General features: G+C 39.7%; 1 protein-coding gene, 1 long non-coding RNA gene and 1 pseudogene across 2 annotated transcripts in view; 1 reads left to right on the top strand and 2 right to left on the bottom strand.

Moving 5' to 3' along the window:
• LOC138003002 (uncharacterized) overlaps positions 1-11883 on the top strand; it is a 60083-nt gene extending 48200 nt beyond the window's left edge. Inside the window, exon 3 of the long non-coding RNA XR_011123393.1 lies at positions 11532-11883. This is a non-coding gene — a long non-coding RNA (uncharacterized lncRNA). The remainder of the gene's footprint in view (positions 1-11531) is intronic.
• LOC138004317 (uncharacterized) lies at positions 1552-6439 on the bottom strand (annotated as a pseudogene).
• A 12404-nt stretch (positions 11884-24287) lies between the features above and the next one.
• The window catches only part of LOC138002297 (uncharacterized), a 3262-nt gene continuing 49 nt past the window's right edge, over positions 24288-27500 (bottom strand). The window contains exons 1-2 of the mRNA XM_068848361.1: positions 26487-27500; positions 24288-25507 (exon numbers count right to left, since the gene is read on the bottom strand). The exon at positions 26487-27500 is cut by the window's right edge and continues 49 nt beyond it. Coding sequence (XP_068704462.1) covers positions 24288-25507; positions 26487-27500 — 2234 coding nt within the window. The remainder of the gene's footprint in view (positions 25508-26486) is intronic.

The raw sequence follows: 27500 nt of genomic DNA on the forward strand, positions 1-27500 counted from the left end.
GTATCGAAACGAACCACAGCGGGAAAAGGTTTTTCCGCAACACCTAACGATTCCTGGCCATTTCGTCTCGTTGACAATATACTTTCTCCACCCGCGGTTCTTTTTTCTTTTCTCCTCCGATGACGTGTCTTTCTTGCGGAGGGTTCAGTAATCTTTCAACAGTTCTTGAGAACTGGTCTTTCTGCTCTTCAATGTCTGTCTCTGCTGCATCCTCTGCCATCTTTCCAACATCTTCCCCACTACCCTCCGCCTGGCATGGTATGGTCGATCTAGCACGTTTCGCAGAACTCTCGCTCTCTATTTCGTCTAATGCTAAATTGTAGGTCCGCTTGATTCGCCCTCCCCTCGTTATCGTTTCCCTGTTCTCTTCATATGGCAACAATTGTTTGGAATTCAGGTTCACCCTGAAATATAAAGCAAAGATATCAAATTAATACCTCAAAACTTGGGCGAAAAAACAACAATGACAATGTAAGCGATAGCAACAAATAGTAGTGTTGTGCAGTTTAAATTTTAGAAATTAAGCTAAATAATATAATGAATACCTATATGATTAATCATCTTAAATAGTTAAAAAATCCCATCGCCCTGCTGTACGCGATTTGAAAATATTTGTATTTGTTTTAACCGAACGAATTGCATGCGATTTTTGATGTGTTGTAGCTAAAAGTTGTAACATGTAATTTGAAGCTACAACACGTTCTAAAACCGTTGAGGGTGCAAGTTGTAAGCAAAAGTTGTGCCCTGTAAGTTGGCCTCAAGCGAGGTTAATAAATCGTTTATTATATGACTATTTGATCTCTCTAATAATAATAATAACAATAATAAAATTATTATTATTATAACAACAATGCAGCAACAACAAATGGAGAGTATTTTTTTTCCATTTGGTCATATTATCATTATTAAAATGTTATTACTATTTAGTTTGTTTTATTCGGTATATCTTATTGAAGCAAACAACCTCGCCATTTGGTAGAGGTCATAAGCATTTCATATGTCTATAAGAAAATGGGATCTACCTTTGCTGCTCGCTTAGCTCCTGACTTCACTTCATGAAATGGTTATTGTTAGACACTGTCCTCGGCACGTACTGATACCTAAACAACTAAAAGAGATAGTCATTGCACGATAACCCTGTACACCTTCACTGCTCTGGTTTGATTGTGGTAGTCAAGCATAACCTGCATATTCTCATGTGTATTTTGTGGTGTAATAAGAATTCCTTGGTTCAATTTTTTTTGTCCCTTTTTTCAGTTTGGGTATTATGAATAAGGGTTTATAAAAAAAGGTTTAGGATAGGTGATAATTTTGGGCATTGCTTAATGAAATAAAGTTACATGAAAGGGAAACAGAAATTCAATAACATAAGTGTCAATGAGCCATAAGTAGCATAAATGATGAGAGCACTAATGAGAAGGCTAAAGACTTTCATAACTGTGGTGGCTCCTATAAGAGCCGTTTTTGGTTGTCCTTTTTTCCAACGAAGTCATCAGGCACTACGAAAATGACTTTTATAACTTTGGTGGCTCCTATAGGAGCCGTTTTTAGTCATCCTTTTGGCAATAATGTCGCCACGCAAAGAGGAAGAGGAGCAGCTGAGATTTTATTTCCTTCAAACAAAGAAGTCCATACAGCTTTCCTGAACAGAAAGGTCTTTGGCCTTAATATTCTTGTTGGGGCCATTCGTCCAGGATGCCTTGAGTGCTGATAGTACTGGACTGAGTACACATCTCGGCCAACATTCTCATTCTGAAAAAAAAAAATCAACATTATAATTATTTTCTCGTGATTTTGCAATATAAAATTAGTAGGTAATGTCCTGTTGTTATGAAATTTCAACACGAAGACGCATTATAAAAGAGTTACGTCACCCACTAGTCAGAAAACCAGAACTTGGAAGAGACCTTTTTATGGCTTTCTTAGTAAATAAGGATCTTGAATGAGAAAGACAAACAACCTTGCAGAAAAGATGTCAGACTAATTAAAATTAGTAACAATGACAATACTGAACTACTGTGATGATGATTACTTAACTACTACTACTACTACTACTACTACTACTACTACCACCACCACCACCACCACCACCACCACCATTGGTAGTCTAAAAGTTATTTTGTTCGTAACATGATTCAAGAAGTAAGATTACTAGCATATGTTGAACATACCCAATCCAATACAGCAAGAGACACCCTCATCATGTAGGTTTGATCACTGAAGTGGATTCTTTTAGGTGCATATATTAGAATAACGACATGGAAGGACTCTATGTAGAATGTGTCTCTGCACTATTAAACAAAGTGAGAAAGCTAACCAGCAACAGAAAATACCAAGAATAAACAAAACAATATTATGATTTGTAATGGTGATAGGATTAAGTGGAGTGCATATTTAGGGCAGAATTGGGTTAGTAATTCCCAGAAAATATGGGAAGATTAATTTGTGTGAAAAAGCTTTTTTGTAGCTCAATATGCTCATGATTCAAGCTCAACTGATGCAAGCTGGATTATGTGTACAACTGTCCTAGTGCAAGCTGTCCACTTGCAAAGTGTCCAAGTCATGGTGAAGACCAATCACATTTGAGACTTTTGTTGATTATCAAACAATCAAACTTTTCCTCGTCGTTGACAATGTCCTCAATTATTGATGTTGCAATTACTATAAAGTAAACTCACCAAGAGGTAATCAGCTGGGTTCTTATAGATGGTTGTTTTCATTATGGCTGTTCTGTAAGCTTGTGCAGCTGCTAGGTTTGTTATTTGCTTCTTGGAGCAGACATATCCTTCGTGTTTGCACCGCGAATCTTGGTTGCAAAGGCCGTGCTTTCCCTGTCGTCAACAAGAATAATGGAAAATTTGTAGAAAAAATGTACACAAACTAATTCAGGACGTTTCCAGGCAACACTGGGAAAAAACCCTAACGTGTGAAACAGAAGCAAGAGTAAAGAGTCACTATTGTAGTGATTTGATTGGAAGTGCCTTATGCACGAAACATTTCTCAGGATGTACATACCGTATATGTACTGTTAACCAGAAAAGGAATAATTATTGTGATAAACACCACAAGTAATGGCATGTGGCGGTTACCTGGTAATGATCCGCAATATTTAACAAATATTGTTGAAATCCAGCTTAATTGTACCATTGTTGTTTCACATGGCCCAATAGAAGTGTGTTTTTGTGGCCTTGGCTGAGACAATGAAAAACAATTATAAATTGTTCCATTGTAAATTATTCCATTAATAATAATTATTATTATCCTATTATTTTTTTGTCTTTTTGGTTACATGTTTGTCATGCTTACCTTTGTCAGCTAGCTCTGTAAACCATTTGGTACCTTCATCTCGCCGAGCACCAGTACATATTTTCTTCATATCCCGTGCCACTCCCTTTGTACCTATCATGTATCATGTATCATGTCACGTAACACAATTGAGGCTGAGCATTGCAGTTTATGACCATAACATAACTGTATCGTGAGTGCATTGAATGAGGTCTTACAAAGGCACAATCGTTATGTTTACCATGCCATGTATCAAATGAGTTTTTGATGCCCTTTCCTCGGAACCATGTCTTTAGAGCCATGACACAGTCATGAGCAACTTCTGTGACATTGTAACCTACATGCAACAAATGGGGAAAAGAAAAACTTCCAAGTCTTATATAGAGACATGAATAGACAATAGATCAATTAAAAACAAGAATAGAACGAAATGAAATGTTATTTAAATAAACCTTGGTTCTCTGTGAGGGTGGTTATAAGTTCTTTAGTCATGGGCACTTCCCTGCTTGGAGCACTTCTCTCGTTTACACGACTCCAGTTGCAAACAGCTATTATTCTTTTGTTACTATGGGCAATAGAGAAATTAGAAATTAATAAAAGGGCACATTGTTTTGATAAACAAGACAAATATCCCTTAGTTCTGACCTCATAGAAATAGCTGATACAGTGGAATGCATAGCAGCTCTACTGGAGTCGTGTCTTGCATCTGTTATAATGCACTGGGGAAAAGACAGATTCATGTAAATTGCATGCCAAGATCATTTGTTAATTGGCATTGGAAGATAAGTTGCTTTCAAAATATTACTTCACTATCTCTAGAAATGATGGCCAAGACACATTGAAAGTAAGGTATTAGGTTGATACCACTAGGTGTTTCTGTTGGGGTGGCAGTTAGAACTGTTCTTGTGTTCAGTGCCATATCTGAGGACAAATTATTACATACATCACCATTTGCCATGTAATGTGGTGTTCCCTGAACTTCATTTCTTGCTTCTTGCATAGATTTTAGGGCTTGTTCTTGGACAATGGCCATGTAACCAAACCCATCGTTTTGGTATACTAGGCATAAATAAAATACATTAATTTTTCATTAAATTGCTTTTTTTTTTTTTTGTTACAAATAACCAGTTTTTGCAGTAAATGACAAAAAATATAAAAAGAACCAGGTTAGGCAATATCCTGATAACTAGTATATACTTAAACAGCAATATAGGTGACAATCCACTAACTTGTATCTATAGTTTTGTCCATAACTAAACCAATTTCAGCTGCCTCACCGAAGCTATGGTACTGGGTTTCAGTAAGGCCAGTGCAAGTGAATGCATGAACCATCCTATAAAAAAATAAAAACAAAGATTAGAGTGCACTAAATATGTTGACAGTAATGACTTCTAGCAAAAATACTCAAACCAGTTTGTGACGGGAAACGTTCATGGAAACTATCACTTCTGGTAACAGGTATTTTATATGGGGCAATGCTGGTTCAGGGTTAGGGGACTCTACTGACAGTACTGTAGGTATAGGATACCATATATAGCTGAAATGGAGACTTGCACTGGAATTCGGGGGTAAATGAACAAGAAATAAAACAAATATGCAAAGAACCAACTAACTGTAAGTTTGCAACATACTTGGCGGGATGCCCAAGTACACTAGAACTGAGCCAAAGGACAGAATCCGCATTGAAGCAAGGCACTTCCAAACGACAGACATGGCCTTGCCGTGACAAGTTCATTCTAGACCACTGATATTCCTCATAGCAAAATTCGCACTTGGGGTTCTCAGCGAAATATTTGACCAAAGCTGTTAGACCTTTCCCAGCGCATATAAAATATGGGTCATCCACTACAGAATCGACATAAATTTGCCTTTTCCGAGGCTTTTTGCCACTCGTTGCTTGAATTGAACTCGCCCGTGCAGGTGTTACAGGTGTTGGCTGCGAAGACTCCACAGTTGTGAGAACTGTGTTGGATGTAGAGACTACTGACGCCTTCATAAGCTCAAAATAAGATAGAAGAGCTTCTAGAAGATCAGCGTTTTGTGTTGAACTAGTCTTTCTATCGATCCCTAGAAGCGCTTTGGCATTGTTTAGCCTGCCTCAAATATCTTCCAGTCGGCCTTCATTCCCATTCTTCACCGCAACAGTGAGACTAAAGTGAGGGTTGCGTTTCTCAGGATCTCTGCTTGCATTTGTTCGCTAGTTCCTCTCTATTTGAATTTTCTTCTCGGGAGGAAAAAAGAGCCTAACATTCTTAATTTACAACTGAAATAAACTTAAGCAAACCACCTGAGAAAAGAACTCGACAAGAAGAACACATCAATGGGGCAGCACCAACTACTACTGTTGTACAGACCGCTGAATATTAATATTTTGAAAAACAACGCATAAACAGCATATTCACAACAGCTGGACATATGTAGATTGAAATTGCGGGCTCCAAGGATCTGACAGGGATAACCTGGAGATAGTTTGGACACAAAAAGTGACCAAAATGGCGGTCAATTCAAAATCTACCAGCTCAAATGCCATTATTTCGAACAAAAACGCGACACATCGCCGCGTAAGAGTGAAATACACGTTATCACACATATATTTATCTTCTTGATGTTTGATTTTAATTAATTTCGTGACTTCAAAAAGAGAAACCTTTAAAAGGAAGGCTATCCGTTGTTCGTCTGATTGTCCGCCATATTGGACTTTTGGCAGAATTCGAATTTGATGGGAGGAGCTTGTGTCCTTTTATAGCACGCCCACGTGTTTAAAATGTTAATTTTTGTTCATTGTTTGGTCACAATATTGACAGGTATCAACCCTGGCCTTTGGAAAACTAAGCACGTCACTCAAGTCCTCGTGAAAGGAACCCTTATTTCTTGAAACTGAATGGTTCGTTTTAAAATTAGGATTTTCTGCTACAAAGTCTCGCCACATCTTCCACATAGACACATCGCAGTCAAAATATTTTTTTCGCGTCCGTGCTCTTCTGTAATGTCATACACTCGTGTCTTTAGAAATGATGAAGTCTACCACTGCCTTTCGTGCCTCTGGCAAAAGTTTCATTGCATTGTTTCCATGCCTTCCGCTCAAGTCTTCCTCGAGAGACACACCATCATCTTGTAGTAATTTGAGAACTTTGATCTTTTCATCTGATAACATTATTTAAAGGCACCCCAGCAAACTGTTCCTAATGGAGGTACCTTGTACATAACCTTTTTCCGTCAACTAATGCAAATTCGCACTTCCATGAGCCTCAGAAGAATGTAATTTTGCTCGCTGTGGGTTTTTTTTAGAAAATGCTTCTCTCAGAAGCTCTATCATTTCTCGACGTTCAGGAGCTGGTCTCCTCATAAGGCAACCTCCATCACACCAACACAGCAACGGCATTGTTGCAATTTCCTGATGAGGCCTGTTCGATCGTGCATGGAGAAACTTATCACAGGATCTTTATTTCTTGAAACTGAACGGTTCGTTTTAAAATTAGGATTTTCTGCTACAAAGTCTCGCATCCCTGCTCTTCTGTAACGTGATATGCTCGCATCTAAAGAAATGATGAAGTCTACCACTGCCTTTCGTGCCTTTGGCAAAAGTTTTATTGCATTATTTCCATGCCTCGCCCTCAAGTCTTCCTCCAGAGACACACCATCAGCTTGTAGTTTTTTTGAGAAGAACTTTGATCTTTTCATCTGAAAATCCGTAACATTATTTAAGGACACCCCGGCAAACTGTTCCTAATGGAGGTACCTTGTACATAACCTTTTCCTGTCCACTAATGCAAATTCGGACTTCCATGAGCCTCAGAAGAATGTAATTTTGCTCGCTCTAGGTTTTTTTTTTTAGAAAAATTAATGCTTCTCTCTGAAGCTCTATCATTTCTCGACGTTCAGGAGCTGGTCTCCTCATAAGGCAACCTCCTTCACACGAGCACAGCAATGACATTGTTGCAATTTCCTGATGAGGCCTGTTCGACCGTGCATTAAATGCTCTCCTCTGTTTGCGGCAATAGATCTTCTTTGATTTGTAAACATTCTTCCTTTGTCCCCTCTCAACGGAGCTACTCAAAGGTGCTCCTAACCGGAAATAATCCCAAAGAGTTTCAGGACTAAAGGGATAAATCAAGCTTGAGGCAGCTTCTGCCAGGTCTGAGGATGCCATCAACAAGGGCGCCGAACAGAAATGATGCAATAGCATATTTAGTGAATCATTCCAGACATTGATGTACTGAGAATCGCTCATTGAACTTCATATGATGCGCGTTCTGGGTTGTGCGTTTCCCTTTTTTTCCTTATTACTTTGTAATAGTTTTTTTCTCTTTTGTTTGATAACTTCCTTGTTTTCTCCTTTCCCTCTTTCCCTCGTTGTTTCCTGTAGAGGTAGTAATAACTTGCCGCAATAACAAGTAAAGGAAAATTCAGTTAGATAAATGGAAATTCACTTATTGGCTATTTTCCCCTGCCTATAATAAAGACGCCTAATCTGGCCTAAGTCTTAAATATCATATCCAGCGTGAAATATGCTCCCAGCTAGAGAAAGTTTCGGTAATAATGTAATAACGGAAAATTTCCACGAGCAAAGAAGAAGGACCCGTAATAATGAAAAATATATGTGGGTGGAATAACGCAACAATGTAATAATGAAAAATTTCAGTTGCCGGTAATAATGTAATAACGAAAACTTACCACGAGCAAAGAGGTTGCCCCTAATAATGTAATAACGAAAACTGTCGGCAAGTAGAGAAGGACCCGTAATAACGAAAACTGTCCATGTGTGGAGAATGACCTGTAATAACAACAAATCTACGCAAGGGGAGAAGGGTTGGTTAATGAAAGATGTCCACAAGCAGAGAAAATTGTTGTAACAACGTAATAACAAACAAAATACAACTACTAACTGCGACGTATTGGGCAAGTAATAATACAGACAACCAACAATAATCCTGTTTGTATCGCACTAAAAAGCATCCGTTTTAACGCTGTGGCTATATAGACGTTAACCGGTCAAGGTTTTCAAAAATACGAAATGGCTGGCAGTCAATGAATAAATAAATAAATGAATAAATAAATTTTACCAATCGAATAATTCCAGCTAAACCAAACTATCATATGTTGATTGAGGAAAGTGAAGCGATCGTGATAATATGCTTTGCTACTTTTATATCCTCTATATTGAAACATCAGTTATATGTGCGAATATTCAAGTCTCCTCGATGGTTTTTATTTTTCTGCTTGGAGGCGTTATCGTTTGTATTACCACCTTACATTGTACCACCAGTGAGCAATATTTTGGTAATCGCTTAATTAAATTTTTTGTTTTGCCTGTTTTGTTTTTGTATGATTCGTTTTTCGAATGTATATGCTCGGTATTTATCATGTTATAAGATAAGGAGGCAAATAGTAAAGCAAATGGGCAGTTAGCTTAAACGTGCCCCCATGCAAAATGAATTTCAAGCTTTCTGTTAAGTTCTGGAAATTTCTGGAAATTTCTAGAATGTGACAGCTTTATTCCAGAATCAAATTCCAGCTTTTATTCCAGAAATTGTTTTCCAGTTTTTGCAAGTTTTGGGTTCTTTCAAAAGCAGGAAATAGCTTGAATTTGATACATCTATTAGGTGCTGCCAGAAAATGACAGTTTTTTCCAGTCTTCATTTCTTGCAGGAAACTGGAAATGGAAATAAACTATTGTCTACAGCTTGTTAACAATTTTAACATTTCTCAAATGAAACAAATTTTTAGTTTATTCTATAAATTCAACTCTTTTCAGATAAAAAGTTAAAGAAATGTTTAGCATGCAGTTTCTTATTATGTATAAAATTTAAGAAGAAAATTCCCTTGTAGAACCAGACATATGTGAAGGCTATGTAAAGTTTATCATATAACTATGTTGAGCTATATAAAGGCTATTTACTGCTCCTTATGTGCTATGTAATAACTATGTCACTTGCTACATTACATAGTTCAGTCTGTGTAAAGCATATGCCATTAATATTGCAATACTATTTAAAGGTCACATAGCTCTCTGAAATATAGCTTATGAATGTGAATGTGATATCTTTCGAGTTAATACATTTACTTAGCTTACGCAATGTCCTTTAAAGGCTCCAAACTTTGAAAATAAAAGCACTCTGTACACGGAGAAATGAAAAAGAAAGCTTTTATTCCGATGTATTCAATACATGTAGATTGTGAGAAAAACCAATGAAAGGATTACCTTGTTTCATGCTCTCTGAGTCTCATAATCGGCCTTATTCCAAAAGGAACATGATGCATTACTCTCGAAAATTACACACTCCAAGTCAGCACTTTAAATCCGTTCAATGAACTCCAGTAGCTTTTAAATCTTGCTTCTTGTCATCTTCCGCCATCTTGGATAACACGTGAGAGACCGGACTGGACTGGGAACTAGTGAGTCCTTTTCGTTTTGGTCAGCAGTCAGGAGTAACCAGTCCAGCTCTTACAGGTTTCGCGGACAGAGCGCAAAAACCGCTGATTGGCTAGAGAATAATGATGTAAAATGGCTTTTTTCTCGTAACTTCGCCTGCGCAAACTCTAAAGATTCGAAGTGATCGAGACAGTGATCGATCGAAGTGGAGAATAACACTCTAGCATTTGTCAAATTTTGTGGAAAGTTAGACGACTCATACCCTGGGTGCCAGAGGAATTTTTTTCAAGGTCGGAGAGAACACTCAGCGATTCCAAATCAACGGTCGAGGACACACGATTGATTACTTCGCAAGTCTGCATGTCAAGTAGCAATGCGTCCTCTTGTATCATTTTGTTGGTTTTGGCTACTGTGAATTTTCTTGACATGGGCTGTTGGTCTGCCCCCAGATTATTTAAAAATCTTACAGAAACCAGCGAACTGGCAATGAAATTCTTCTTTGTTCTCGGGAACTACAGGAGCAACTTGGTCTTGATGGACGAAAGGTTTTTGCTTTTGAAAATAAGTTTGGCTGGCCGTTGTACGTTATTGAGGACTGTAACGCAGTCATACAACTTTGATCGTATAAAATCGTCCACTGGGTTTCTTGCTGCAGATGAACTGTGAGTGAACTTCAGCCACAAAGTTGAATTTTCTTGACACCTGGGATTTACAATTTCCACGTCACGTAACCTTGACTGTTAAATGCCATCGATCTGTGCAAGGTTTTTGTTGCTGTTCCTCGCAAATATTTTTGCAGAAAGCATTCCAGGAAATCTGCATCAAAGCGTCTTCCACTCAGTGTTTGGCAATATTGTCCTGATCAGTTGTGGAACAGCCCAGAAAAGTACATTACTGTAACAGAGTAACTATATTGGTCAACTTTGCAAAACGGCTACAAAAACACATGTGCAGTAAAGCTTTATGCATTTGGAAGCATGCAAACACTTCATAATAATACATACACACTTAATGATAATAATAATAATAATAATAATAATAGTAATAAGCCTTACAGCTTTAGTTAGATGTGTACCCCTGACTGAAAATCCTATTACACTAAAAATTAGTATGAACACCAAATAATAATTATTAACAATTATTATTCGCCGAATGCAAGGTGAATATCGGCTAATAAAAACCGAGATGAAGTTGAGGTTCTTATTCACCAACATTCATAGAGTCTGAGGGAATATCGGAAACAATAATTTAAATTTGCCTGACAATAGAAGCAACTCAGTTTCTTAGTAAATGATGCCATCATGCACATCGATTATTACATAGTTGATTATTTGAATAATACACATTTTCTTTAAAACAATTAATTTATTCGTCTGTCACCTCAACAAAAGAGCTTGTGGCTATTTTGAAAACCCGCTTAGGTGATTATCACGTAATAATAATCATCTCAATGACAACCAATCAGCGCAGAGAACTTTCAGTAATTATGCTAATAAGCATATAATTCCTATAGCACAAGACAATAATGAACAATAATATTATTATAATTCCATGAGTGCATGTTGATATGAGATCAACCACTCGATCATATCCATTGATTATTGTTTTATTAAATTTTCATTTGATTCTTAACACTTGGACAAATTTAAAGCCAATCAGTTTCCAGCGTGGTAACCCTTGACGCAATCAGTTTCCATATTATGTCATACTGTATAAGAGCTGTTAACTGAGAGTGAGTGAACCAATCAGAAAGCTAAAAACACAGTATCCGTGGTTCAAAATTTCATAATGTAAGGTATTATCTTTCCCCTTGTGCTTACACTGTCATCATTCACTTTCTGTGTAATGGTTTTATCATTGTTTTTGTCTGTAGGAAATGGTAGCCATACCTGATTTATGAAGAAACTGAAGTTGTGCAGTAGTACAGCAACCTACTTTTACTCTCTGCAGATTAGCGTTCTTGGTTCACGGAAAACCCTTTTCATTATTGTAAATACATTGTGGCATGGAAGATATTTTCAAACAGGTCTGGAGAATGTTCACCACCAAAATTTCCCATTTTGTCTGGATCATATAAATTCTTTCCTCCTTTTGTTTAGTGGTTGACTAGTGACTTGTGAAATTGTGTGGTGCACAAGAGAGCTAAATGCAGTGTCTCCTTTAGTTGTAAAACATATATTAAAGAAACACAAATAATATTGTCATTGTTGTTGAGTAATGTTAGGATTTAGTACTGCCAGTGGTATTACAACTGTCTCTTTTGAGTGGATTCCCCAGTTTTCTGCTAACTTGACCCAAACAGATATATATAGGTGGAGAACAAATTCGGGAAAATGAAAGGAAAAAATACTAAACATACATCAGTTGATTATTACAATACACTATTTGTTTTGTTCAATATTATTTGCACTAGAAAGAAAACTAACGACCATAAGAATTTAGTCTGTGATAAGGAAAAGTTTGTTCTGACTAAAACCTATATTGGAAATTTAGGCATTTGGGGTGCTTTTTCACAGGGTTACATGTGCATGGTATTAATTTTTATGTCAGTCCAATATTTTTCTTGAAAATTGTGTTGTCTCTATAACTTTGTCCTTTTTTGTGAAGCATGACATTTTCTTCTCTCAATTCAACATTTGATTTGTGTTGCTGATCTTGTTTTTCCAGCAAAAGTGTGTTATGTTGAATAATAATTATTTTTGTTATATACCCGGTAACTGTTTTTGCCTCCAGCAGCGCATGCTCTCATTGGTTACTTCAAGGTCACATGACATCTAACAATAACACTTTTGCCATTCAAAAGTCTCTGAGCGGGCATTACAGTGCAAAATCTATGACGTCAGAGGGTAACAGTGCACTGTTGCCCGCAAATGTTGACCGACGACCACCGTTGCTGTTCCCATTGCACGTTTTCCTATTTGTGTTATATAACAAATCACTTAATGACTGGTCTCTCAGGAAACAGTTCATTTTGTTTCCCTCGTCTGCACCTCAGGGGAACATTGGAAATTTTTAGGGAAAGAAAATGAACTGTTTCCCTCGGGACCAGTCGTTAAGTGTTTACTGTTGGGATAATAGCAAAATTATTAACCTTGGGTGTTCGGTGACACAGCTACATTGTAAAGCATAACCATTATGAAAATGATATCTGTTTTACCTTATTATAGTGAGCTAACTTTTTGGTGTGGTTTTACTCACTGTCTTGTAATAGGCCAAAAGCAATTTGAGAAATTCATGGGGTTGTGCATTGTGTTCAATGCAGTTTGTTCTGTGCATGTAAATAATATGAAATGAAACATGTTGAGTGTGTTACTGATTACAGCCAACAGCCTGTGGCGCTCAATATAATGCTAAGCAGTGTACTGCTGTCAGTGGTGTGTGTGTCTTGGTGAAGGAGGGGGGGGGGGTGGGGGGGTTAGTACTGTAAAGGCATTGGCATGTCATTGTTGTAATGAGCTAAACCCAAATACTTACCTTCATGTTTTTTTGTGAAAGTTTTTGTTTTCGTTCTCGATTTTTCTCTGCTTAATATCCAGCTCCTGCCTTTGATCCTTGAGGGTTTTCTACCTGTCTGACTAATTCTGTGTAACTTAGTGCTTCAGTTCTCTTGGCAGATTTTTGGCACTGACAAAGAAGGGGGCGTAGAATCTATATTGAGGGGTAGGGAAAATTCAATTCAGGGAAGATTGTTATTGCAACTATTGTAATGTTATTCCATCACTCACCTTCATTGGTGAAATGTATGCATCCATGAGGCAAATTCTGTAGTCTTTGTGAGCCAGTAGCAAGTGGCCCTCGAATAAAAATTTTCTAGTGTGGTGAACTGTTTTGCTGGCATCAAAAGCCAAAAAAAGCGCTTTGCACATTGAACTAGAGCACCTTTGCTGACATTTTCAGTCTCTAAATGGAAAAAGCAGCTTACTTTGTTGAATTAACTTAACTCGCCCTTTGCAAAGAGTCCCATAAACTCGAAAAAGCACACAATCCCCCAGCAGTCAGATGTGACAGTTGACATATTTTATTTTTAGTTACACAAAACATAGCAATGAACGTTGTTAGGGGGAAAAAATAACAGGGTTTGTAGTCAATATTTGCCGCTGTTTTAAATATAACAGGCAGCCGCTCTGTCGCCTTGGCTTATAAGGCGAGAAAACTTACATTGTATTACATGAACAATGTCGACAAGATATTAACTCGAAGTTAAAAACATACATGTACGTTATATGCATTTCAGGACAACTTACAACCCCAAAACCTCACAAACTATATCGATTGGCGTGAAAGTATAAGGCACTGGACTTCGCTTTTCTGTGTAAAACCTGTTACAAATGTGAAGACGAACACTAGCGGTAAAAAAACCTGCTTCTCTTCAAACTTCGATTTGAAAAAGTCTCTCTTGGTGTATGAAATCGGAATTCCACCTTTAAACACCTCTCAAAAATTTTCATATTAACGAAAAAAAAGTCATATTTGATATGTTTCGTGAAAACAATTTACCTCCAACATACCTCTGTTCTGAGCTTAAAGAGTAACTGACCACCTTAAGAAACGCAAAACTCTAAACAACGAACGTCAAATGAAGCTTCGAAGCTCGTCAAAAACTCTATTGCTTTAGGCGAACTGGTTTTGGTCCGATCTCCTCCCTGACGGCTCTGAAGCATCGTTGAATGATGGCAGATTCAAATCATCTTTTTGCAAATTTTCTCAGAGAAACGCCAGCGGCGTGACAGCCTCCACAATGACGTGGTGGATTTTGATTTGTCGTCCGCCATTTTGAAAATGGAATGGCGGCAACACAAGTGTGATTCTAGTGCGCATGTCTAGCGGTTTTTGCGCTCTGTCGGTTTCGCACGGTTGAAACGTTTCATCTATGATCACGCTTTTGTGCTGACGATTTTTTTGTTAGTTTTACTCTTTAAATGCTGATCCAGGCAAGGAAATGCTTACAACAACTCAAGTAAAAGGTAAGCGTTAACTTGAAACGAATAACATTTGATTTGATGCCTTATTGTCTTGAAAATGAGGAACGATTTACATGCATGTAGAATTCACATTTTCACACCATCGAGTCAATTTGTGAAGCAAGGAGACTCAACTTCGCTTAATTAAGCAAATTACATGATTGTATACGATTGACAATTGATTCCTTCTTGTAAAATGCTAATTTCTGTCACTTTACTATGGTAATCAATGCAGAAAATGCCTGAGAAAGCTATTATGGACGTTTGTAAGTAGAGACCCAAACTTATCACGAGTCTACTCTTCACACACTTTAATTGTAATAGAAATTATCGGCGATTTAGAGGAACCACTACATGCATCATTGAAGTATATGTACTGTATTTTTTTTAGTTGCCATGAAAGAGTATGAAGAGACACTTCTGAAAAAAATTCTTTCATGGGACAGCAGGGAATGGTCCTTTACAGCAGACAAAAATGCTTAGCAGCCAATTTTGTCTCCTTAACCAGATATGGTTTGATGTATTTGGGGATCTCTCTTTGCAGACTTCTATATACATGTAGTTCTGTGGTTTATCTGAAACGTTTTAAAGCTTTTTCTGTTTTTAAATGTAAAACAAGAACCCAATCCAAAGATTTTGGCATGAATTAAATGTTTAGGTTCATGCAATAAAAAAATATAACCGCTTTGAAATCTGTTGTCTATTTTTTTTGTCTGTGAGCTATGGTAGTAACTGTTAATAGCTTGCCTACAATGGATTTTTTGTAGTTTCCAGCACATTTCTGATTTGCTGGAATATTATTTTATAGGAGCAGGATAATTATGTATGTGTTGTGTATTTTCTGTTTTGAATCTATGTAGAAACTATGTTGAAACTATTTTTATTTTTGGACACAAAAACCCCATAACATAGCTTTTACATATGCTATGTAAAGGTTCCATTTGACTAGCTAAAACATGATGCCTGTTTTTGTTGTGCATAATTGACTGCTTAGAATAAGAAGCTTAGTAAAGTTACTTGTGATAAATTTAAAAAGTTACCAATGACTGAATTGCCTTCAAGGAATAAAATTAAGTGGTTAGAAAAGGCAGAGGAAATTCATGAAAAACTGGAACATCCTTGAAAAAAGCTGGAAATTAATACATGATCTTCACATGCTTTCATATAATAGCATGCAGGAATTTTCTAGAAAAATCTAGAAAGCAGAATTTGTAACAAACTGGAAAAAGCTAGAAAAAACCTGATTTGATCGCAGATTATGATTTCTGGAATAAAGCTGGCAATTTCTTTCCTCCTTAGCTCATTAGCATGTTTCATTTAACATTCTAGAATTTTCTAGAATTTTCCAGAAAAGGGAACTGGTAAATTCTAGGAATTTCTAGAAATATTTTCTTTCATATTCTAAGAAAAATTCTGGAAATAACCAGAATATTCCAGATTTGTTTTGCAAGGGTGTCCCAAAGAACTTTTTTTTTTTTACACAAACGATTCACCAGATTTAATTGCAACGGGAACGTCTCCTCCTAGCACCGGACTTCCCTCACATGACATGTAAAAGGCAGATTTCGGGGGAAATAAATCTTGCAAGGAGGCAAGAGGAAAAATCCTGCATTGAAAAAAAAAATCTCGTGTCGTCTAACGTGGGAAAAAACTCTTGCACAGTTCTGATGTGGGAAAAAAATTTCTATCTCCAGAGGTTTCGGAAAAAAAATTCGTACCCAAATCAAATCACCCATAGCCCGACGCCTCACTCCCCATCCCCCTCAAAAGTCAAATGGTCGGCGCATGCTCAAAGCTCAATGAAAGAGACAAAGCCGGGCAAGACATAGATTATGACACAACATCCACAGATGGCCCGGCCATGTGGCTTACGTTGTACATGCACAAGAGTTTTGAATTACTTTTGAAAAAGCCCTTCTGCTCTTTAACAGAAGCGAATTTTAATGATCTTTTCTCTAAACGTTTATCAAGCATTCTTTTTATTAGGAGAGAGGAATCGCAGATTATAATAACGCAACATCTGCTATGTCTATTTATTATGAAATAAACAGTCTAGTCGAGCAGAGTGAGGTCTACAGTATGTAAGGGGATATTTCAAGTTAGAATTGTAGCGTATTAGCTATTTAAGGTAATAACAGAAGTATAAATAGTATCCTATTTACATTGATCTTACCCACACTCCTATTGAGGTATGGAAGTCTGGCGGCCACAGAAAGCAATGGCATGTAGAACGCAAGACAGTGCAGGGGACCGCGAGGAACCCAACCTCAAAAGAAATTCCAAAACAGAATAAAACAGAATCCCAAAACTAAAGACTACACAACAATAACAACACACTTTATTTATACTCCATCAAAATCATGGCACCACAAAGACATATAACAGAGCTATAGAAAAAAGTAACGTACCAAGCATAGTAAATGAGCATAAGTAAATAAGTATGTGCTAATAAAACAATCAGAAGTGTGCATTAAGGCAATAATAAAGGCATGGATAGGTAAATAGTTAATGCTGACAGTATGGTTCCGTGTAGAATTCACCTCTAGAGATAAGTAATTAGGGTAGTGAAATTTGAATAAACGCACGTAGTAGAAGCAGAAAGACTTAGGTGGAAGTGAACGCTTAGACGACCCACAATCCCGTAAGGTCTTGCCCCAAACATGGTTAAACAGGAATCCATTGTCGTCCGGGAAACGAGCAAGCCCAGATCACCACCTCTCTATCACCGGAAAAGAATAGAGCCTTGAAAAAAGCTTGATCTCTAGCAGTGGTGAAAGGGACAGAAGGAGAAGATGCTTTTCAAGGTGTCGGGAAAGCAAAAGCAGCTTGTCAGGAAACAGAGGAACAGCTTGCTAGGGGGTGATACGAGCCCGATGTTGCTCCACTGTGAGTTCCTTAAGATACTGCTTAACCAGCAGATCAGACCAATGTCGGAGAAGATAGAGTGCAACTTGCCAATATACAAATCAACAGTGGAGTAGGCCAAACGTAAAGGGCACTGACACGAGAAGATACCCCGCTGTCCAAGATGCGGACATCTGGTCTTATGAACTTGGGTTCTTCCCTTGGAGTACTTGAATACAAGAAAACAGCAAATATCCAGGGGTGTGGCGTCAAAAAGATTTTTCTGGCCAGGTAGGGCGTAACAAAAACCTTCAAGGTCAGCCCGTAGGGATTGCTTCTGCTTTGAGTAAGCAGAAAAGAGGCTTGATGACTGGAGAGAATTAATACGCAAGTCAATGGCTGAAAGGTCGAAGTTGACCCATGCTGGAACAGCAGAGGAAACACAATGTCTGGCATAACCACAATTTTGGCAAAACTTGAAGTTATGATCATTGGGGTAATGACAAGACAGACATGCAACTGCCGGGACAAACACGACGCAGAACTGGAGGGAGACCCCACGGAAAAGAAATAATGAGGAACAAGAGAGAAATAAAAGCTAAAAAGACAAAGGTAGCGAAAAGCCTCATATTTATTACACAGCGTAACCAAAGTAACAAATACTACCTCAAAATAGCAAATGCTCGATTTCAGAGTAAATGCATGACAACATATGAAAACAGAACGGAATAAATCTATTGAGATAAATCCGAAACGGGAACGATGCAGAAGACCCACAAATCCCAAGGGAGAGGCCGAGAGGAAGAATAACCCTGTGGTGAGGGGGGGGGGAGAACTATGTCCTGAGAACCCTGGGGGTCTATTAGGAAAGATGAATACGATTGGAAAAGAGGCCACCAAAATTTACGAGGCCGCGCATCAGGAATAACAATAGTGCAAGCAAAACAGTGAGTTTTGACAAAGCGCAAAACCTGTCGGATAAGAATAATGGGGGGAAAAACTTAGGGGTTTGAAAAAAGACAACCATGATTATCAGGATGCTGGGCAAACAGATTGACCCCAGATGAGCCAGGAAGGGGATTATGGGGAAAAGAAAGGAAGGGGAAAACCATGCAAAGCACACTGCAGATTAGAAGGCAGAGCCATCAAATCTGCAGAGTGGCCAGATCGGCCACCAAATTCAGCTTGCACCTGAACCCAGTAAGAAGGGGAAAGCTTAGAATCCTGCAAGGGAAAACACGGGATGGGGTGGCCGCAGGATTATCAGCAGAAGAAATGTAAAAGAGATTAACCCATTGACATCTAGGGTTGCCGCGTGTGACAGTTAATTGATTATCCGGCGTGACGTATGATAATTACGGTGATATATGAGCGCTAAAAATAAACCATATGCGCAGTAAACGTACACAAGATACTGAGTTCTAGAATTAAGTTCACCTTGAAGAAGAAACAGTGAACTTCCAGATGATGTAAAAATATTGCTAAAAAGTGATTCAAAACACGTCCTAAGGCTCAACTGAAAATGTAAAGGTAGAATTTTTGAAGCAGTGTGCATTAAGCAATCAAGAGAGTTTTTGATCACTAACTAAACAAAGCACTTCAAAAATATACATTATATGCCTTGTGCAATTTACAGTTAGGTCTAACCACTCAATGGATAACAATTGTTTGAAATTTATTCCAATCGCTTTGTTTTCTTGTAGGTATAAGTGCAAAAATTATGCACAAACGCCCTTGCCGAAACAAAATTTCACCACAAGTTTTCTGCTTGTCGAAATACACAAAACCGCAAGATTAATTCAGTTAATTGATCACTATCATGTTTCATGAGAAAACAAACAAGGTCAAATTGTGTACAAAAGTGCCCTTTCGAAAACGTTCACTGAAAGATAACTTACACAACACAAGAAGAACAACCAATCACGTCTGTGCATAGCTTGACTTGACAATGGGCCTCTTGGCACCAAGGAGGACAACCGGACCAAGACTCGAGGAATGACCATTGCTGAAGCTCTTCCGTAAGTGGACCAGATATTGGAATAAGCTTAGACGAACCATAACGCAGACCTTTTCCAATAGCATTTTAGACCTCATTGAGAAAAAGACGAGTTCCCGGAATTGCCAAAGAAAACAATATACACTTGCCCAAAAAGCGCTGAATTGTCTTTACATCAGTAGCATCGGAGTCAAGAACAAGACGCAAAAGGGGAAGGAATTTCTGCTTTTTCTCCTCAATAAGCAAAAAGGATTGGCGAACAGAGGCAACCAAAAAGCCAAGGAAGGGAACAATCTGCCTTGGGATGAGGATTGATTTCTTGATACCAAGAAAATAACCCAAATTAATAAGAGTAAAACAGACCAGAAAAATAGAGGAATTGGCACGAGCTAAAGATTTGTCCAGGTCCGACAAAGCCCGAGGCGTAGCCAGGGGCTGAAGGAGACAACTGGATTTCGCCCCTATGACGATCATTAATATAAACGTAGGCAGATGCTTTCCACCCAAAAAGAATGGTGTTACTGGTAAAATACCAGCCATCCCATTCAAAACCAAAATACGGGCGGCTTTCCGGAGAAAGGATGACATGATCACAACCTGACTCATCATCGCAAACAGACTGGAACGAAAAACGGAAAACGTAACGGGGGAGCCCCGCAAGGGAGTCTAGCTTAGAAGCACGTCCCAAGTCCATAAATAAAGAAATCGGTTATCATTTCACAGACAGGGTTTAGAGGGTTCAATGGTCAAAGGCATAACCAAATACACAGGAGGATGTCACCCGCCCTACCCCAGATGACAAACAGTCAACAATAGTGTCAAAAATGAACTGCGCAAAAGGTTTACATGAAATGGCGGTAGGGAAGATCCGACAAGGGGGTAAACTTTCGCCCTTATACTGTCCATTACAAGGTTCAAAAAACTCTTGTGCATCAACACAGTCTTCGATCCAGTGTGTTCGGCGTGAGCTTGAATGGGGCAATCTTTGCGATACTTTCCCATGCAGGAAAACAGGCATGGATGTTACCAGCAACAAGGGTATCAGGATCCCTGAAGGCAAGCATAGAGGCATCTGCACAGGTATGTCCGCTAATAACATCTAAGAAAAACTGAGGGGAAATGTGGAGGTATTCTACTGCCATCCCCTGAGCCACCTCAAGAGGAGAGCCATCAAATCTAACCCAACGTATTGACGGTCTGGCCACACTTGTAGGGAGAAGACACAGAGGCACCCTTAAAACGTTTGGAAAGGGGCTAAAAGGAAAGGAGATGGCAAAATTATAAGAGGAGGTGGCTCTGGGGATGACAGTTCTGGCCTCAAAAACTGAGAAAGAAGATTGACTCCGTTTCAAAACTGCCATCCAAGAGCGGGATGGAGAGGAAAAAATAACTAATAAAGTCTGATAACAAAATGTACTTTAATGCCTAACACAAGCAAGCTAAAGTAATACAAGGCAAGCCAGGAAAGCTACTAAAAACTAGCGTGGCCACACGGAGCCCTAGAATAAGGGGAAAAGCGACCCCTACCGGCATGCTCGATAGACATACGGCAAAAGCACCTAAACGAAGTGTGGCCTAGAATACCACAGAAATCGCATATAATAGCACTGGATCTGAGAGGCCCCCCGAAAGAGCGACCTGGAGGAAACTGAGAGCTAGTACAATCCCCACGAAGAGACTTATCCACTTAGAAGATACGGTTGAGCACCTGGGTGTACTCTTTCTCTGCAAAGAGGGCGAGGAAGTATGCTCGGAACTGTTTAGGATCCTTATCCAGATAGCCACGCATCGTCATGGAGAGGAAGGATGCCTTGGGATGACTATTCTGCTTTGCATCACTCGACAAAGACTCAGCCATAGAAAGGGCGGTATATTTATCGAAATCCACCAAGTTCCACAAGCCATACGCAGAAAGGCGCTCCAACTGCACATCAATGTCAGTAGCTTTCTGCATACTCTCCAAGTGCTCGATACGCTGGCGAAGGAACCACACAGGGTCAGGCTAGGTGACAAATAATCTAAATAAGTAACAACAACTATAATAACATCGGCCATAAGGTAAGAAATAATGCCAAAACCTTCTCATGCTGGGAAAACTCGAGCAAAACACGCTACACGGAATGAAATTGAAATAAATGTAAGAACAACCATAATAACATCGGCCATGAAGTAATAGAAAATGCCAAAATCTAACAACGCAAAACATGCTACACAGAATGAATTTAAATAAATGCAGCAACGGATAAGGTTCGCCAAGCCAGAACCTTCTCATGCCGGGAAAACTCGAGCAAAATGGGGCACGCAAAATGAATTTAATAAATGTAGCAACATATAACATTGGCCATGAGGTAACAAAATAGCCAAAACCTTCTCATGCCGGGAATAACAGTACCAACAGATAACATCGGCCATGAAGTAATAAGAAAGCCAAAACCTTCTCAAGCTGGGAAAACTAGGGCAAATGCATACAGAATGAAATTTATAAATGTAGCAAAGACTAACATGGGCACGAGGTAGGACAGAATGCCAAAACCGACAGCTACGCGCGACCGAAAAGAGATGGAAAAGGAACAAAAGAATGGACATTACATTTTACCTCTTGCACGCTAGTGTCCTGGGCCGCTTGAGCCGGAGCTGGGTCCACTACAATGTCTCTAACAACGTTGGCTTCAGGAGCGTCAGGAACTTGGGGTTGGGCCTCAAGCAGGTTCAGCCATATTGAGGTCAAGAAGCTTCTATCGAAATGGTAATGAATTCATAAAGGCGATACCTCTTATACTCGCTTGGCTAATACCTTCAGTGTTCTTTATTTTAATTAGTAAATAGAAACATTCACGTTGACGGTCTCTCTGACGATGATCATGCAGTTTTATACAATGTTATACTAGTGTGCCTTTTTCTTTGCCATCAAATACACTCCTAATAGACAGTTACAGGCCTTGCCTTATAATGGCAGATAGTCCGGGGACACTCCCATACATGGGCTAAATAGGTAAATACCGCCCGATAGGGTATGGATTTTGAGGGTCTCCATCTAATTATCAAAATAGGTATCATTTTTCCCCTTTTGGCAAAAAAGAAAAAAAATTATGTTCCTGGTATGATACTTTTGTCAGGAATCTTCCGAATTGCTTCTAACACGAGATTTTCCAGATAATATTCATGTAAAAACGACCAACAGACTTGAATCACTTTACTATTTTTATGTCTCTCACACGTCGATTCGCACGTGGTTTTTGAAATCCTAAACTTACATTACGTAATTGCAGCTTATTCACCAAGCAACGAGAAGAAAAGGAACAAAGTTCACTTTCACAGCATGACAGTCGCGCAGTCCATTTTCCAACACTCTCCCCCCATTTGTCTCGGGAGAGCAAATGTCTTAGAGGCCATCTTAATCTGATCAGTTAACAATGCAAAAAATGAAAATCACAATGAACGAAAATAAAACAGTCTCTCTAGTTTTCATCATCCATTTGTGCAAGTTCCTGTATACAAGCTCTGGCCACAACCGCAGCCTTTCTCTGTGGTCTAAAGGCTGGCACAGTAGGGTTCAGAGCTGCTGGTGCTGTTGTCATGTCGCAGGTAAGTTCAAGTGGATATAAATGCTGCACTGGGCGTTCAATGACTGACTTGGGAGTGCGTACCTTTTCTCCTCGGAACACTCTATCTAGGCCAGTTATCAAGTCGATCACCACTCCCAACTTCCACTGGGCAGGATTCTTCTCATCAGATTTGATGATAACCACATCCCCTTCCGCTGGATGGGTACTGTCAACCTTGTTCTTTAGGCGGTGTCTCTCCCGGAGCCCCCTCAGGTATTCTTTGGTCCAGCAGGACCATACTACATCAAGCACTTTCCATGGGTTCGGAGGTCATAGTCTTGGATGTGATTTGGCTCCAACTCTGGCAGTGCGTTCCGTTGCATGTGCAACAGAGAAGTTGGAGTAAGGATAGGCAGCTCCATGTCATCCTCCACATAATCTAGTGGCCTGCTGTTGAGGGCAACTTCCACATCTAGCAGCACTTCTTGGAGTTTTTTCCAGGGATCCTTTAACCAGTCCGATCAATCTTTCGAACTGGCCACCCCACCAGGGTTCACGAGTGAGATTTAATTACCACTCGATCCCTTGCTGTGCAAGGAACCCATAGATCCTCTCATCTTTCATTACTTGCTCAATCCATTTGGATGCACTGACGAATGTTTTGCCATTGTCGGAGAAGATCCGCTGCGGTCTCCCACGTCGGGCAATGAAGCACTTCAAGCTTCTGATGAACTTGGTGGTCTCAAGGTTTGACACAAGGTCTACATACACGGCATGTATGAGGCTGCAGGCATACAGTAGGATATATTCCTTTCCTTGAGTTTTTGGTTTCTTTGGTCCTCCCAGTGGACCCAGTGGACCTCCTTTCCTTCAGTTTTTGGTTTCTTCGGGTACTTCAATGGTCCCGCAAAGTCCTCTCCAATGACTTGGAAGGGTGTTTGGCCCACTGTGCGATCCCTTGGAAGGTTCCCTGGTGGAGGAGAGGTATAGGCCTGCGCCCTGAACTGCCTACATCCATGGCAACACTTTACGATCTTTTTAGTTAACCTTCTCAGCCGTGGCACCCAGTAATACTCTCGCACTTTTGCCATCGTGCTCCCAACTCCTCCGTGCAGCACTGCCACATGGGCCTGGGCCACCAACTTCTCTGTGTACCGTTGTCCATCTGGTAGGAATATCGGGTAGTGGCCTTGAACTCTGCCACGGCATTCCAGTGCTCCATCTCTGTTTGGCTGTAGGTTCAGCTGCAGTTTGTCTTCTTGGTATCGCCCATCTGCAGTAGCTCATTCCTGAACTCGCTTCACCCAAAAGAGCTCTGCTCTCTTTCTTTCGTCTGCAGTTAGCGGTCCCCCCAGCCTCTTGGTCTTCATGGTGCAAGAATTCTTTGTGAATCGAAAAATCCATGCGGTCACTCGGATTGGGTTCCACTGGCTGAACTTCTCAAGGATGTCATCCAGCTCTGATCTGTTGCCGCTACTGGTATTGCTAGGATGTCTCGCTATGTCAGGGGGCCAGCATGCTTTGTCTGACAACCACTCTGGTCCGTTCCACCACAAGGCATGGTTGGTCACTTCTCCGCTACGGCTTCTAACATCAGCTGGGTTGTCTGACATTCTCACGTGATGCCACACTACATCAGAATGTGTATCAATCTTCTGAACTCTGTTGCTCACAAACAGCTTGTACTCTCCTGGACATCTTATCCAATGCAGAGCAACGGTGCGATCAAGCCAACAGTACTTCACGGTTACGGGAAGGCCTCCTAAGGCTTCAGTCACATTTGACAAGAGATTTACTGCCATATGGCCAGATACCAACTCTAACCAAGGTATGGCTAATCTTGCCCTTGAAGCAACTAGCCCTTGGTTGACACCCTTCTCTTGCACCACTGTAGTATACACGGCAGCAGCCACGCCTTTCCCACTAGCATCCCCGAAGGCGTATAACTTAATGGGTTGGATCTCTTCTCGATGTGCTGCTAATGATCGGGGTACAGTAACATGGCTTCGAAGTTTCTCCTCCCAGTGGACCCAATTTTGCATCAGGCAGCTTGGTAGTTTAGCATCCCAGGCTAGTTTTGCATCACAGATATCACAGTACAGGAATTTGCCACCCAGTGTGATTGGTGACACTGGCCCCAGTGGATCGTATATCTTGGCCACTTTACTGAGAATCCCTCGCTTTGTTGGCTCGGTGCTTTCTGATGGGAAGTTAACACTGATGGTATCGCTCTCTTTGTTCCACTGCAGACCGAGTAGAGAAGCACCCTCTTTTCTTGAGGTAACTAACTGCTCCTTTGCATATGTTTCCTGTTCTGAGACTGGTACCGAACATGCTGTCTCCAACTCCTTCACGTATGAGTACCACTTGTGCAACTCAAATGGCCCTTTAGCAAATATCTCCACAGTTGCTGACTTAATTGTTTCTGCTTTTGCCTGAGTGGGCCCTCCACTGATGAGATCACCTACACGACATTTGCAATCTGCAGCCTTATGTCTGGTACCTGTGCAATTGAAGCAAAGGTGTCTGTTGCTTAGTACTCGCTTGTGCTCATCGACTGATGCGACTGTTTTGCAATCCACTGATTTGTGGTCAGGTTTCTCACAATAGACACACCCTCGAACTCATTTGTCTGTCTCTGGGTGGCTTTTTCTGGTCAGGCAGCCTCTCGGGCGGTTCACGTTCGGCAGGGATAGGATATCTCTCAGTCCACTTCCTGAGGGCTTCCACGAATTTTTTTTTTTTTTTGTATTTTGTTATTGTTTTTTTAACATTTCCATATTGGAGTTACAGCACTTACAAAAACGAAGAAATTACAGCAATCAGAAAAACAAATATATGTATATACAGATTTGAGCTAACAAGTGGATGCTAACAACCACCCCCCGCCCCCCAAAAGTTCCCCCTACATGATGCACAAACACACACACACACACCCACCAATAGCGCTGTGTTAGAATATCGAAAAAGATATAAAAACACGTTTCAATCTTCAACATCTTCAAAACCACTCTTACCCCATTTGATAGAGTGAACTTGCCAATTATTGTTCCATTTAGCAATTTTGCTCTCTAATTGGTAGACAAACTTAATTCTTTGCAACAGAACGTAGAAAAGTGGTTTCAAATTGTTGGACCTACAATAATAAATGTACTGTTTTGCTATGAGGATTATATGATTTAATAAGAGGAAGCAATCTTTCCTTTGCCAGTCACCAAAAATTATATTTGCAGCAGATAGTGATTCAACTTTAATTTGTCTTCCACTACACCAAGCTATGAGTTCTTTCCACAGCAATGTAGTAAAATGGCAAGTCACAAAAAGATGTTCCAGGGATTCGTCCAACATACCACAAAAGGTGCACAATGAGGAGTCTATTTTGCCTATTTTTTTCAAAAACGTATTTGTCACTAAATACCTATTTAGAATTTTATATTGAAATTCTCGTCACTTTGTGTCTAAAGCGACTAGAAAGGGCAAACTATGAATTTCGTTCCAGTCCAAACAAACACCATTAAAGCTTTCATTAAACTTTGAATGAGCTGTCGGTGGAGTAACAAAACCAGAGACCAACTCCCTATAAACCTTCTTAAAGGTCGCCTCAGTGATCGAGACCTCCTGGTTATTGAGCACAAGTTGAATTTGGTCCTGAATAACAAAAGGACTCTTGTTCAAGTATCCATTTATTTTCGGCGACTGTCGCCACGGTGCAGGGATTGCATCAACTAAGGACATCAAATCAAAAATATCTTTTGGAGACAGATTCACCCGGCTTTGATTACATTGAGAAATAAATTGGTTTTTCTCTGTTACTAAATCGCCTATTTTGATTTTTCCTTTACTAACCAAGCTTTGATTCAAGACTGATTTATTATTAATACATATAAATTTATTGTTCCAAAGAACAGTGTTGGAAATTTGTTCATGCGAAAGCTCAAGTACATTGTTATCGGTGGCTGCGGAGCAATGCGAAAAACACTCAAAACATTCCCTGTAATACCACGAATTTTGGAAAGTCTCGCTCTCTCCAATTGTCGTCTGTCCTTCCAGATCACCCCTGATTCCTTGTAGCTTGTCGATGGACATCCTCACATACCCACTGATTTCTTTCAACTTTCTGAGCATCTCCAAAGACTGCACATTAAACAAAAACTTTTCGCAAAACTCGTGAATCTTCTTTGCATGTGAGCCTGTAATCATAGGAAGCACCATTATGTTCTGCACATATGCATTTACAATCTTGCTCACCTGACCATATTTCGAAGTTAGGATGTTTTTAGCCCGCTGATATCCTTCTGTCGTGAAGGGCAAACCATCTATGAAGGTTTTAACCTTGGGGTCAAGAACCTCCTTGAGATACGAGAACTTTGTTATGACAGCCACTTCAGAATGATCGATTTCAGCGTCAAACTGGTTCCAAAAGCGTGGCCAGTCCGTTAACTCTCTGCTAAACTTAGTGATGACCAGCTTTGGCAATTTAGCGCTTTTCACTAGAG

The sequence above is a fragment of the Montipora foliosa genome, chromosome 5, assembly GCF_036669935.1.
Source record: "Montipora foliosa isolate CH-2021 chromosome 5, ASM3666993v2, whole genome shotgun sequence".
NCBI lineage: Eukaryota > Metazoa > Cnidaria > Anthozoa > Scleractinia > Acroporidae > Montipora > Montipora foliosa.